This window comes from Grus americana, chromosome 1 (assembly GCF_028858705.1).
Source record: "Grus americana isolate bGruAme1 chromosome 1, bGruAme1.mat, whole genome shotgun sequence".
Classification (NCBI taxonomy): domain Eukaryota; kingdom Metazoa; phylum Chordata; class Aves; order Gruiformes; family Gruidae; genus Grus; species Grus americana.
The window spans coordinates 14043220-14059248 of NC_072852.1; the positions used below are offsets into that span (position 1 = coordinate 14043220).

General features: G+C 37.4%; 1 protein-coding gene across 1 annotated transcript in view; it reads right to left on the reverse strand.

The window, feature by feature from the left end:
* Positions 1-16029, reverse strand: part of FBXL13 (F-box and leucine rich repeat protein 13) — a 92582-nt gene that overhangs the window by 9259 nt on the left and 67294 nt on the right. Inside the window, exons 18-19 of the mRNA XM_054800998.1 lie at positions 9620-9703; positions 3343-3477 (exon numbers count right to left, since the gene is read on the reverse strand). Coding sequence (XP_054656973.1) covers positions 3343-3477; positions 9620-9703 — 219 coding nt within the window. The remainder of the gene's footprint in view (positions 1-3342; positions 3478-9619; positions 9704-16029) is intronic.

Sequence of the window (16029 nt, forward strand, 5' to 3'; positions counted from 1 at the left end):
GCTCTGAAGTAGAGCTGCTTAGTTCCAACTCACAATTCCATTTTTCTAAACTGCTATTCATTGCCATTAATGCTGGAAGTCACATTTGAAACACATGAGACTGAGTCTTCAAGGTACTGCAAGCCATGCAAGCCACTTAATCGCTCCACTGACCTTGGTAGAAACAGTTAAGAATAAATTATGTATGTATTTTAATTACCTTGGTCAGTCAGGACCAAAAATCAAGAGGGGACATGCTAAAGACACTTGATTGAAATCAGTGGAGTGGGATGGTGGAAAGAGAGACAAAGGTTTCGCTTGCATTCAACAACCAATTTCATGAGAATCTAAAAGGGACAAGGAGGCAAGATGAAGCTGGGACTTCAGGTTGTGAAACAGAAAATTAGCACACTATCTCGAGATACAGTCCTCCTGGAATATAGAGGTAATTCTGTGCTTTGCTTATTCCAGATTTAGCTATATGCTCAATATTGAGATCTGCAACAGATTAATAAATATATTAAAAGAGTAATAAATATATTATGAGATTAATAAATAGATGAATATTCCTATTGAAATTTAAAAAGTTGCTGACTCTGAAGTCAGTAATAGGTATCAGATACATTTAAGAGAAATCTACATTCAACATACACTCAATCCTATTCCCTTTAGAGGACTGAATTACAGAATTCATTGTCCATCAAACTGTGTCTTCAGAACTTTGCTATTTAAATAGCTGATTCATTTAACCAGAGATTTATTTTCAATTCTTGCCGTATTTTTTCATGTGTAGGATTTGTTTCCCACAGCAACTTCATTTTTTTCCTATGAAATAAGAATTACTCTTGAATCAGACTCATTCCTTGAGTAAGACTCCGAACTGCACTGCTGAACCTTTTAGTATCAGCATTTGCAAAATGACTTGTACCTGTCCTAGGCATACAGAAATATGACGGGAGGCTCACTGCACTTTCACTGAAGCCAGTGGAGTTTGTTCAAAGATAATTAATTTGTCCCAGTAGATATGATTAAAGTGATAAGCTTTTCTAATTTTAGAGTAATCTGAACAACACATGCCAAAACATTCTTAATGGACATGTATTTCTCTATTGATTTTTCCCATGTTCTCTTGCTATGATTTTTTTTTATTAATTTTTTTTTATATAGCTGATGTTGCAAGGCATGACTGTCAGACATATTAACATACATCGTTTGGAACAGGTTCGTTCTTACTTTAATCTCCTGACCATTTTTAAACAGTCTCTGAGTGGAAAATATTTCCTTACTTAGCAGCTGGATCCCCTCAATTTACACTAGAGATTGCCAAAGGATTTGAAAGACCCATTAGTTTTAACATCCACAGGTGTACCCATCTCATTTTATGGAGTTGCAAGCTGGATTCAAGTCAAAAAAAGACTTGTAAACTTATGTGTAGGTTTATTTGAAAGAGTCTTGATGTTCTTTTCTGAAAATAGTAGGGTATTAGCAGTTAACAGATTGGCTTTATAACCGCTTAAAGAAAAGATACCATCTAGGAACGAAGTGTTGGAAGGGGATTACTAAGTCACTGAGTCTACTTCTTGTTCCCATTTGAAGGAACTAAAAAATATGACCCAATTCTTTCCCTTATCAAGAGCCATCCTAACATTCCTTAATACTGTGCCCCCATCTCCCTTCCCAGGATGCTGTTTTACAGTTCACTGCTCTGATAAACAGAAAGTCTCTTAATTTCCAGCCTAAATGTATCCACTGCCATTTTATACTTTTTTTTTTTCCCTTTTTTTCCCCCCTCTGTGTTAGTCTATAAGGTGTAGTGGAAAGCATGGCAGAGAAGACTGCTTGCTACCTAACTTCAACTACTTTGGGAAGACCTCCATGCACAACTTCTATTACCACTGTAATTATGGAAAACCAGCTTAATATCTAAAAGCAAAGGATACAGGAGATTGGGCCCCATGTATATAAATAATTAATGGTGTACCGTAGGTATCTGTAAGATATAAACTATTGTAAGACACAGAGCACCTTCCTTGGCCTGCCAGATCTGAAACAGCCGGTGGGCTTTGGCCTAGAGGCTGAGACTTAGGAACTTTTGGAAGGCTAATGAACAAATCACAATACGTGTAATTTAGGGCTGGCTGACTAGTCAGCTGGGTCAGCTCAAACTAGTTGGCCAGGAGGCCAAGGTGTTCAGCCACTGCAGTGAATAAGAGGGCATAAGGTCTCTGTGGAGGACTGAAGGGACAATCAAGGGTTATGGACATGGATATTGGAGAGGAGAAAGGCAGGGGCAAACAGTGGCTGCAGATTTATTGTGGAAGGAAACAGGACATGGGAACTTCAGTAGGAAAAAAGGGGGAAACTGGTCTGATGAGTATGATGAACGGATACTTCAAGATGAACTTTTCCAAAAGCAGTAATAAACTTAGTATATTCCCACTTTATAGTGATGGAAGCAACACTGCAAAAACTTTTTCCATGAAATTAAAAAAATTAAAAAATCAGCATTGTAGAAATTGCATTTGAATGCTTATTGCCAAAATGCAGCAAGTGTTTGGATATTAATGGAATATTCATATAGCCTTTGGATGACTAGTTTTCTGAGTCTCCTCCTAGTAGCCAGTAGAGAGATGGGGCTTCTTAGAGAACTGAGGATAGGTTCCCTGACTGATGCTCTACAGGAATACTTCTCTCCACTGATGATAAAAAAAAAGCCTAAGGAAGACTCTCTTACATAGGCATAAGTTATCCAAATACCTCATAAGTTATATTTTCCAAAGCACTTTGTTTCTTGAGCTTAGAATCTTCAAAATAATTAAGCATGAATTTACATCTCTGGCTGCATCTGCTTTTAGACACTATTGCAATTTTCAAAGTAGCCACTGCCCTGCCATATAAAGCCACAGGTATAAAGTTCCATGCCCCAGGTGATGCTTTACCTGGGTTCAGAAATAGCACTGAAAAAAAATAAAGCATGAAAATACCAAGAGTTATTAAAACAAAGACATCACCCTTTGGAAGCTGAGAGCATATCTGCAAGAAGTATCACTAAAAGCTTGTTTCTCTTCACCCTTCCCTAGACATCAACCCCTGGAGAGACAAACTTTTACCTGATCCAGCAGAGACACCTTTATGCTGTAACTGCAGCCATTAGAAGAACACCAAACACCTTCAAGAGCCAAGTCTCAGAACTTAAACCTCATGGAAAGTCAGCTGGACTTAAGCTCTGATTTCTAAATTAGTTGAGTACATTGTAGAATCATGACAAGACACAGATGCCAGCAGGTCAATTTTCTGAATGAAATACTAAGTACTTCTTTGCAATAGCAGTCCCAGAGCTATTGCCCCATTTCTTGTACATACCTTTGGGCAACCCGCTATGTTGACAGACGTTAGTCTGCGGCAGTGAAATGCCATTGCTCGCACAGCTTCGTCCGACAGCTGAGGGCAGTAAGAGACATGGCAGTATTCCAGGTACTTTGTGCCCTCGCAGAACTCCTGAAAGAGCAACAAACCAACCAATATCAGTCTAGGTGACGTGCCTACTCTGTTCTTCTCGGTTTACAATACATTTACATCAGTCCTTTGATCCGCTTCAGGCAGACCAGTTTTCCAGGCACCCTTTATTACTAGTGAAGTCATTCAGCCACTGGCTGTGAATGTCACTAGGAAGAGAGATTCATTAAGAGGCTATTTTTCATTGCTTATCCGTTATACTATGTGTTCATTACACTAACATTAATTTAAGTTCCACTGTATATATTAAAATATGTTGAATTTGGATTCTTTAAATTGAGCACAACCCAGAACCAAAAGGTTTGTGCTTAAAGGACCAGCCCCAAATACATTTATTCTTCTATGCTCTGCAAATGCCCATTTTGTGTATATTAACTTTTCTCCTTTTTTTCTTTTTTTTTTTTTTTAAATGAGCAAAGAACTGTATCTGTATAAATTACATTATTTTCATGGAAAGGAATGGGTAAGAATCTCAGGAATGTTACTTGGGAGTTCTGGGTTCTGATTTGCTCTGTGGAGCTCAGGCCAATTAACTGTGGCTGAAGAGCCATGTGATTTCTGCTGTGATACATGTTGACTACAATTTCTATCCTCATTTTTAGAGCAAATAAGCAACTGCAGATCCTCCTGACTTGAATTCCAGCACCTTTGTAACTTGGGTATTAGCTTTTTTGTACACCCTACACAACAGATCATTTTGGAAAATAACAGACCGAAGCGTTCATTGACCTTTCCCAGCTTATAAAATGCAGTGGAGATAATTTCACACATTCTGAAATTGCAAGAGCTGTTTAGAAAACATTTTGGTGATCTGCAGATGGCAAGTGATAAATAGGTGTAAGGTATTATTTATTATTATTACTACAACTACTAAGACATTCCAGTTTCTACATGAGTTTTTTAATTTTTACATGAATACCTTTTCCATGTTCTCTTCTACACAGCCAACTGAAAAGACCAAAGGGACAATTTGACCAACTCACTGTGTTCATGTATTTTCCATCTTACATTTGATACTTGCACCTCTGATAGGTAATCATATGAATGAAAAAATTTTGTAAAACGCACATTAAAGCGTATATTTTAAATAGCATCAGAGAACCCCACATAAAACTTTGCTTCTCATGAAACACGGGTAGTTATAACTTTGGCATACTCTGCACATTTAGTGTTTGCAATGAAACTCCTATGAAAGGCCACAAAGATTCATAAAATATACTTTTCTCCTTTGCACTCTGAAACTTTGTTTACCTTTTCTGCCTGAATCTTTTTCAAATCTGAAAATATTCACTCCTAGGCCTGCAAAGAGAAGGAGAAGGTAGACCATAATTTTGTTTGTGGAAACCTTCTCTTGAAGAGCCTGCAGATTTGTTAACTGAAGAACCAATCAACCTAAAATGGTATTTCTTCACCAAATGGTGCCGTGCTGTGAGCATTGCAGAACATTTTGCTGCTCAAGCAAAGCTTTCGCTTCAGGGAGAATCTCCTCTCTTCTGTGATGTCCAGCCTAAAACCATGGTGAGATGCCTTAAATCTGTCACTAAGCTGATGTTCCAGACCTGCTAATCTCGGCCTAAGGCCACTGTAATTTGTCATATACTGGAATGGAAAATCTACCTCTATAGGGGAAGGAATGAAATACTTATGTAGTAGATGGAATGAAAAACACTGGTTGCACAAAGCTTTTCAAAACTTTCAAGAATTAGTCCTGAGGTAAAGAGACTAAGGGCTACATGGATAAATAACACATGTGCATGCACACAGACACACACAAATACACATATTTATCGTGCACAAATATTACATATTTATCATTCTGAAAAAAATTCCATAGTAATCAGACTATTGCCTTTGACACAGCTATTTTTTCCTTACGTAAAACAGGAACTCAGGCACTAACATATGCTTGATCACTGCTAAATGCTAGCTGCTTGAAAGTATGGGATTGTGTGGGATTGTCATAAACCTTACCTAACAGATGCAAAGAAACAACTTACTAAGGCTGAAATTTGTTTCATAGATCAGAATTCTAGAACTCTTTGTCTGTATCCTCACTCTAGCTCAATTTCTTTCTTTCTTTCTATCTATCTGTCTGTCTGTCTATCAGTATAGCTGCAGCAAGGCAGTGCTTCTTGGGCTTGTTTTATTTTACAAATAGCAGGATGTGAATGCTTTAACTTAGGACTGGTTAGAGTGGACAATTCAGAATTTATAAAAATTGACTTCTATACCTTTTCCATTTCAGTCCTGGCTTTACTGGCTGTTACCTGCAACACAGAAACATTCTAAACCCAATAACTGAATGGTTTTTATCCATGTATAAGAGAAACTGCCCTCCCTTCAGAATTAGGCCTCAGATGTGGTGACTTACTCACTACATTCTCAGCTAGGGTATGTAGCACAAGCTGAAGCCAAGATTTCAATGTCCGTGAGATACGATTATCTTGTTTTTACTGGCATGGTTTGTCTGCATACATATTTAAAATATCCTTCAAAGTTAGGTTCTGAATTTGCTCACAACTTTAAGTCTACCCCTACATTATTTTCCAAATAGCACTAAAACTATATTTGCAATCAAAGAAAATCAGAGAGCGCTTTGTTTGCTCTCTTCATCTCTGTATCCCTGGTTATATACCTATAAAGAAAATAACAGAAGTTGTTGTGAAGATAAATGATGTTTCCAAAACATTTAGACACTACAAAGAATTGAATACCATATGAAGGAAATAACATCGTTTTCTAAGTTATTTGCACAATTTTAATTGTGTAAATAAGACCTGAGGACACACACAAGCATCAATGAAAATATAAAATACTAAATTGCTGCTCATTAAGTGAGCATCATCTGAGTTACGAATGAGCAGAGATCCTGTTTATAAAATATGTGATCACATAAGCATTTACATGCTGTTATAATGCCTGGGAACAAGTAAATGAATTAACACTGTACAGGGCATTTTATAGCTTTCAGCAATTTACCTTAACAGTGTTAATAAAGCCCTCTTAATATACATCTTCTTTTCACGATTTAAATATTCTTTATCTAATCAAAGGATAACCAAGATGTGCAGCATACAATGGGGTTACTCTCTACAAATTTTCCATAATATCCTTAGATTCAACTTAGAAAAAAGGACTTGCCATCTCATTTTGAGTTACTTCCTTACCTTTTCCTATTTCTCCTGCCCTCCCTAGATCCATGACAACATGGCTGCTGTAACTCCTACATGTACTCCCTGCCGATGCTTTCTTCCTCAAAGAGTTCAAATTCATATGGCAGACAAGGAAAGTAATTTCTTTTTTCCCATTCTTTTTTTGGAACTTACTTTATGCAAGAAGACACTGAAATAGCTTCTTAGTCATAAGCATAGCACACGGTAGAAGTGAATATTCTCCTCCGAAAGCAGCAGCACTGGCACTACACTGAGTTTCCATGAGATACACAAGATGTACATTCTTGGTCATTGTTTTGGTTAAAAACATGGAACTTCACACAGAACATTTGTGAAAGGCAAGTCAGAATTATTCCTAAAGAAGCAAATCCGAATGGCCTGACATCTATGCTGGGTAACAAGATTCAATCCAGATGCATCCCTTGTGGTACAGCAACAAATGACTCATTCTGACAATATATGGCTATAAAATGATGGATTTTGGAGCTTTATAATGGAAAAAATGTAGAAGCTGAAGACTGGGATTATGTGATGGCATTGCCTGTACCTGCAGCCTTACAATCTGCAACTGTTTATGGGCATGAAATTTATATCATTAAAAAACATGATTTAAGCATTTCTGTTATATATGGTCAGGAACAATTCTCGGTTACAGAAAAAAGTGCTCCTATTTGGACGTAAATCCTCTCTCCTCCCTAACAAGATGGATGGTTCTTTTTTCTACTGTGAAGTTACCAACTAATGTTTATTTCTTACAGTGTTCTGAAACACAAAGCAGTAAATCTATGCAGTCATAGTGAATTTGTCAAATCTCTGTAAGGATTTAGGTAAACTTAACAACCTGTGGTATGCAATTTCACAGTTTAACTATACATTTTAGAAGCAATCATCTCCTTTTCTTCATTCTGAATTTTCAGACTAGGTTCATTTCATGCCCACTAGGTTATGTATGGAAGTAAATAGCAAGAAGTTGACCCCTATCCACAATTTCATGCCACTTGCAATTGAACAGAACTCAGTCGTATTCCCTCAGCCATCCCCTTTCCAGACCGCAGGTTCCTTGCTTACTTATCTGTTCCTTTTATGGAGATTGTACCATACCTCTGATCATCCCTATTACCCTCTCTGAGTCTCTTCCAGTTTCCAGTGCAATGCTTTACCCATAAAAAGCTGTGATCATAGTGTAAGTCTAATAGACAGAATCATAGAATGATAGAATCACAGAATGGTTTGGGTTGGAAGGGACCTCAAAGATCATCTTGTCCCAACCCCCCTGCCATGGGCAGGGACACCCTCCACTAGACCACGGTGCCCAAAGCCCCATCCAACCTGTTCTTAAACACTTCCAGGGATGGGGCATCCACCACCTCTCTGGGCAACCTGTTCCAGCACCTCACCACCCTCACAGTAAAGAATTTCTTCCTAAAATCTAATCTAAATCTACCCTTCTTCAGCTTGAACCCATTACCCCTTGTCCTATCACTCCATGCCCTTGGAAACAGTCCCTCTCCAGCTTTCCTGTAGGCCCCTTCAGGTACTGGAAGGCTGCAATTAGACCCCAACTCTCTCAGCCTGTCTTCACAGGAGAGGTGCTCCAGCCCTCTGATCAACTTCATGGCCTCCTCTGGACTCACTCCAACAGCTCCATGTGTTTCTTATGTTGCGGACCCCAGAAGTGGATGCAGTACTCCAGGTGGGGTCTCACAAGAGCAGAGGGGCAGGATCACCTCCCTCGACCTGCTGGTCACACCTCTTTTGATGCAGCCCAGAACATGGTTGGCTTTCTGGGCTGCAAGTGCACATTGCTGGGTCACGTTGAGCTTTTTGTCAACCAACACCCCAAAGTCCTTCTCCTCAGGGCTGCTTTCAATCCATGCTCCACCCACCCTGTAGTTGCGCTTGGCATTGCACCAACCCGCGTGCAGGACCTTGCACTTGGCCTTGTTGAACTTCATGCGGTTCGCACAGGCCCACCTCTCCAGCCTGTTAAGGTCCCTCTGGATGGCATCCCTTCCCTCCAGCATGTCGACCATACCACACGGCTTGGTGTCATCAGCAGACTTGCTGAGGGTGCACTCAATCCCATTGTCCATGTTGCCGACAAAGATTTCAAACCTCTAGCTTAAAATACATTTTGTCCATTTTGTAACAGATTAATTTCATCATTAGATATGAATAAATTATGCATTTGATGTTTTCGTAGGACATTTTTAAAATTTTTATTCAAATAATGACACAGTGCCATTTGTGCTATTATTCCCATAAAACAGGTAATACATCTGTTCAATCCGGAGAAGATGCACATATATTTCTTATTGAAATATAATTTGTTATTTTTAATCCTAGTAATCCTACCATTTATGCTGGTAAGAAATATGCCTCTAGAGGTACATTGAGACATATTTTTGTGTCACTAAGAGGTAATGATGTGTAGCAGTATATCAGCAGCACATGAGGAACCAAGTATAACAGACTGAAAGAAATTCAACTCTTCCATAGAGCTACGCGTGCTAAGTCATCTAAATACAGCATTCAACAAATGACTGAGTAAGGAAGCAGAAAGCAAGACCTCAAAGCCCACGCCAGCAACGGGAAAAATATGCTAGATAGAAATTGATGAAGGATTTGTAGAGCAAGAAAGAAGTAATAGTACCGGCAATTTAGATTGCAATTTGCACAGTACAATTCAGTAGAAATTAAGGCCTTTGTGGAGTGAATTTCAGAGCCAAGCAGAATTCAAGATGCATTACAATTCATGGAAGGAATGGAAAAAAAAAAAAAAAAGAAGAAAGGAATGAAAGGGGAGAATCATTTGTAAGAACGAGAGTGTACAACGGTGTAATGAAGAATGAATGACAATGTAGAGAGTAAAATAAGATCCATTTTGGACATGGTTAATTTGAAGAAATAAAGAGGCTTCCAGGAAATACCAAGAAAAGAGGCGGTTTTACCTGAATGCCGGTATCACTGATGTTTTTGCATTCTGATATAGAAAGTTCCTTTATTTTTCCATGGCAGCCAAGGGCTCTCAAGCCCTAAAAAATTCCAGAAAAATTAATCTTAAAAATCAATACATGCAATTATATGTAATTACATTCAATATGTTAAGATGGTCAATAATATCCAATGTCTGTATGTTAAATCTTCTAAGAATTGCAACACCTTTTAAGACATTCTCTTCAGCAGAATGCATATCGTTTATCCTCCGATTTTTGCTTGAAGTATGTACAAGGGTTAAGAATTCTTTGCAGAAATAATTCAATTAAGAAAGCAAAAAGTCAGCTTCTTCTACCTGTTCAGAAAGAAACTGAGGAAAAGATGTGTGGTGTGAAATACTTCCAGAGGACACAGACCACAACTCTCACAAAGCAAAATACATTTACAGATCTCCTCCAAAATTTGGGTTTGAAAGAACTTATCACAAATTTTTTTTGTTGCAAGAACAAAATACTATTTGCTACAACCAAATAATATCTTAAAATTGCTGCCTTTATGATTTGCTTACCAGTAAGGGCTTTATGGCTACAGCTATGGTACAAGACCACATTTGAAATGGTGCAGTCACTCTTATAGGTGCATGAACAACGCCCACATTCAAGACAATAGGGAGGTGAAAACTTTGGTAAATTCCTATTCTAGGAGTGCAAAAGGATCCGAAGATGCTTTGTGATTTTTATTGCTTGTACACCAGGAAACAGGACCATGTTCTGATCCTAAACTCTAATCTGAAGGAGAATTAAATGTCGATTTTGTAAAATGTATTTTGATAGCCACACCAGAATATCTCTGCGCTTCATATCAATAAAGTAAACTTTACCAAAAAGCAATGTTATCACTTTATTCCTTATGATTAATAAATTATCTACAATTAGGCAGTGAACAGCACTGCACAGAGAGGAAATATCATCTTGAAAAAATAAGCACATGTAAATAGTGTCTGGAATCCAGATGTGGACACTGTAATGATAATGCTGGAAGAGTGTGGCTGGAGTTCAAATTTTGCAAATTCCTGAAATCTCACAGGCTGAATAAAAACAAAAAATGGAACAATGAAAGAGTTTTCCAATCCTGGCTACTTATGCAAACAAAGACATTTGCATTTTTCTCAGCAGACACAGTTATGTGGTGACCATTACTTTCAACAGCTTCATGAATATCTACAGATTTCAAATTTTTGTTGACCAGAGCACTCCTATTCAAGACCAAAAAACCATTATGTACTAAAGCCCCAAATGGGTTTATGTCAGAGCCTGAATTCCTTACAGCAGAGACTGATAGTGACAGGTGTGACCTTATGGACACAATTTCTTCTTGCATTTTTCTTTATTTAAAAATGGCACCATTTTAATGTACTTGGTAATAAAATACTAAAGAATATTATAAAGATTTTTTTGCTACATGACAACTAATGCTATGACTTCAAAGTTAACTTACAGTACTTTTATATGATTAGAGTGACATTGAATCACAGAATTTTTATTTTTTTTTCCAATGAAAATAATTTCATTAATAATTCCACATTTGAGAAGGGGAAGAGCAAAGACATGGAAGGCAAGGAATGTCATTAGGAACTGTCAATTACATAGAAAAACTACAAAACTTTTACATTTCCAAAAATAAACCTCTTCAAACAAGCTTTACAGAGGAAGTCTAATCTATATGAAATGTTATACTATTATTTTTATATCTAACATATAGAAAGGAGCCAGTTTTCACTAGTTTTATCAGACTTCCTGATTTACTCAGAAGTATTCCCTGATAAATAACATCAGGGATCCCCATCCAGGATACTGACCTATTTCTAGAGACTTTTATCTTCTATACTAAGCCTCCAGACATTTTTGAAAGATTTGGTCAGAGCTATCACATTATCATTGGAACTCCTGGAAATAGATGCAAGCAAACAGATACTGTGCAGCATACAGACCAGGATCACCCACTCTATGTGTTTCCAAACCCATATTTCTCTTTAACATAAAGAAATCACCCCACGTATCTTGGAACAATCTTCTGTTGTCATGGAAAAAGGGAAGACTTTGTCCTACATCTCTTGTATAGCATTTCCATTTAGAAACTTTACAAGAAACTTCTTATTCTTCTCCAACAGCTCTTTTTCTCAAGCAATTTTTACATTTTTCTTCTGTTACATTTACTTTATTAGGTGAGGCCTACAAACATGTGCAGAACATCATTTATTATTATTTTGCCAAGGATTTTGTAGATGAGAAAATGAGTACCTGTTGTACCAGACAGTGATGGTCTTCTCTTGCTAGAGACAAAAGGCATCTGAGGCTATGGCATACCAAAGAATATCTTTTTATTATTTATATTCACAAGCTGCAAGTCTCTGCCTTTCAACTGCAGACTGCAATGAATGTACCGTCTCTTGCTAACAATAACCATGTGCTATGCTATTTTCAACTTCTTCTGAGATTTCTGTTCACATATCTCTTTGTAACCTTAAAGGTCAGCATCTGTAATGTATCTTTATGTTCCAGAGATATACAGATGTTACTTCCTGTTCATACCCCAAACCAAACAGATTGACCTCAAAGTGACTCCAATCTTGGAAGACAGCTCTTATGAGGTATCTCCCACCCTCCATTTTTAATATTAAATGACTCTATTCTCTAAAACACTCAGCTTTCTGCACAGATTAGCCACTCTCAGGCACCAGTTTCATGGATCAAACACTTACTGGAAGTGAAGAATTAACTCCTACCATGCAGTATCATTGTGCTAATAACAGTTCACATGTGGCAGAACAAAGTTCAGTTTCAGATAGCAAACACCTTCTGGAAAATGGGTACGTTCTTAAGCAAATGTAGCTATACTGTTTCCAATACCTGAGCTGGTATAGAGGTGGGTCAGCCCTGTTTACAGGAACTGTAGAGACTTTTTTCTATTGCAGTGCAGAAATCCCCCTGTATGACTTTAGCGTATAATGCCATAACATTTAATTTCTGTACCTAACACCGTTTGCGATTAGACCAGATCATAACTTAAGAAATATGGTTGCCATTGTTTCTTGACACTAAGTCCACACAACACGGCTTCCATTGTAACTAAATGTCCTGTAAAAATATCGAGCCAAATTTCCAACATTGCTAAGTACCTTTAATTCCTACTGATTTCCATTGGGACTCAAGGTGTTAGCACATCTGGCATCGATTGTAATGACCCTCTGCGTTAGTATTTCCTATTTCTATGAAGAATTAAGTTTCTAAGTCTCCAGGTCAAATTCTCTCTTTCTCTATTCCCCCAAGCAAACTACAGTGCTAACATCTGAATTTGGAGCCCACTTTAATATATTTTAACATTTCCTTTTCCCTGCCTTAGGAATGCACGTGATTTTTCACATCCTTTCCTTTGGAAATCAAATGCAACTAATTCATTTGCAGTCTGTTGCTGGTTATATCTATTAGACCTGATAATATTTTGTTCTTAAACTTTACAAGGCTCTTCCTCAGTCCTACTGGCTTAATTTTCTAACAGACCAAAACGCGGAGCTGGGCTATGGATTCAAGTCACCATAGATTGATAACTGTGGAAAGCCAAAATGCCACTTTTGGGAGTTTTTTCCCCCTATTTAGAAACTTAATACTGGTAAATATTTATGTTGCAGCCTGGCCTTCAGGACTAGCCAGGATCTGAAGACCATTAAGTACAAACACATAAGAAAATAAAGTTGAGCTAACTGTTTATATGTCCATTTAACCACTACTCCAGAGTTCCCAATGATTACAAATTATCCTCAACTTTAAAAATTAGCTACACATAGCATGCAAGAACTCTGTGACTGATGAACTGACTTGATGCCACAGCTAATTCTTGAGGAGGCATTTCAGCCAGAAGAGAGAATGGGACCTTAAATGATTACGAGACAGAATTTCCTGCGTGGCAGTCATTGCAGAAGAAAATGCAGAAGCAAAGAATATTTCTCTGTATGCTTCATATTTCCTTTTTATCTTTGATTTCAGGAGTGTATCAGGGTTCTTTGCATTTTTAAAGTATTTTACCTATTTTTTATGGTTTAGGCTATTTTTTTCTCTTTCATTATTACACTGGATATAATTCACCACTGATATTAAGCTCCCTGAGTCTATGTCAGGGCATCTACTGTTTTGTTGCTGGATGCTCTGTATAACTCAGGAGTCAACTAAGTTTCTTAAACAATTCCTTTTCTTATTCTTTGCTATGCTTTTTCTGTCTAAATCCTGCTGGTCTTAAGACATTTTCTTCAAATGTCCTGACTCTTCTATAGTTAATTTTTTTTAATGTCCCAAAAAGATGGGTGGTCCAGGCCATACGCATCAGCAGCTTGTGTCGAATGAGGAAAACAAAGCAGTTGCACGCTTTCAGACTCTCAGACTTGGAGCAAAGCTGCCAAAGCTGTATCATATGGACATCAGAAAAAGTTCAAGACATTTTAACAAAAATATGGAGAGCATGAGATTAAAGCTTATAATTAAAACTGCTTCTCTAACTCATGGAGGCATTTCCACTGAGTCTGCTTTTATAAGAAAGACAAATAGGTTTTGGTCATAAATGCCAATGTTTCCACCTCCATAATAGAAGCTTAAACACCTTGCTTATATTGTAAATACCTTTACAGTGATATCTGAAATGACTTGTGATGTTATCTATGCACTCATGACCATGTTCACCATACAAACAATTTAAACGCTATTTAAATCACAATTTAAAACACTATGGTGCCTATTCCAGGGAGTTTATAGAATCATAGAATCCTAGAATGGTTTGGGTTGGAAGGGACCTTTTAAGACCACCTAGTTCCAACCCCGCTGCCATGGGCAGGGACACCTTCCACTAGACCACGTTGCCCAAAGCCCCATCCAACCTGGCCTTCAACACTTCCAGGGAGGGGGCATCCACAGCTTCTCTGGGCAACCTGTTCCAGTGCCTCACCACTCTCACAGTAAAGAATTTCTTGTGAGGGAAAACAATGAGGGACTGGAGGCTAGCTAGAAAAAAAAAAAGTTTTCTCAAAGAATTTAAAGGTATTTTTTTCAAAGAACTCAACATCTTTGCTCTGTCCTTGCGGGTTGTTTTTTTTAAAAGAAATGCTGTCACTAATTTGAAAATCTTTTAATTTCTAAGTCTCTTTTAAGTCTTTTATAACTCTAAGAAACCAATTTCTAGTACTTCAGGAATGACAAAAACAGAACAAATGTCCTTCCCACTATTAAAAGAAGTTACTGAGACTTAAAAATGTGTGATTTTTTTTTTAAATCAATTTTGAATAAAGAAGGAAATATTTCCTGAAATGTAAAAGGATGAATGCTAAAATAGCTGAGTGAATAAATTAATATTTTAAATGTAATTGTGGGGGGGGTTTATTTAATGTTATAGATTTTATTAGAGTAAGAGCAATATAGTCAAAGCCCTAATGAGAAAAGTACAATAACTTCTTCAGTATGCCACCAGTTTCTCACATGCATAAAGCTGACATCCTCTTCATCGGATGATATTTGGCTTTGTTAATGAACGGTCTTTGACTTATTTAGCAAGACATTTAAGCACACATACCCCTTAAACATGCAATGAATTTTGCCTTATTCTAGCTTGTGTTTAGAAGTTTGCCTGGGCATTTTCTCTCTATGTAAAATGCATAACTTTGTACACAATACCAAAATCTGAATATATGCAATGATTATTTGTATTCAATTTCCAGTCTTTCTGTTGAGGAGTAGACTCAGGAGAAGCAAAATAAACTTCTCCAAATATGAGAGAGACTTTTAACACATTTCTTATTAGCACTACATTTCTTGTTTACTGAGTCTACAGGGTACTGTCATTTATTTATTTTTTTTAATTAATAAGATCTCTTGTCAGGTACAGCTCTAAGAGTCAACATATTTCTTCCAAATGCAACAAAATTCCCTGAATGAAAGACAGATCGCAACAGGAACATTCACTTATTGGGCATCAGAGTAACTACAGAAAAAGGCACTAACAGTGGGAAAAAAACCTTCCATTTTGATACCTGAGACACAACTCTGTAAGAAAATCTGACTTTACTGTATCTTTCCTACCCTGTCCTTCCCGTAAGTATATGTCATCCTTATTGCGGTAAATTCTGCTCTGCTTTGATGGGCAGAATGACTCTGCTGTCATTTGAAAAACCAGAAAGGAAAATTCTCTTGTGTAGTGCAAATCTATGTTGTACATTCTACATTTTCCACACCAAATAGCAAGACAGCAAAAGCAACAGAGATCTGCTGCAAAGGCTGCAGGAAGGCATTTGACCCTTACAATTTTTCTTTATCAGCACAGTGTAAAGGTGCCAATTACTGCACATAAAACATTGTGGTCTCTGCTACATTTTTAAAGCAATACT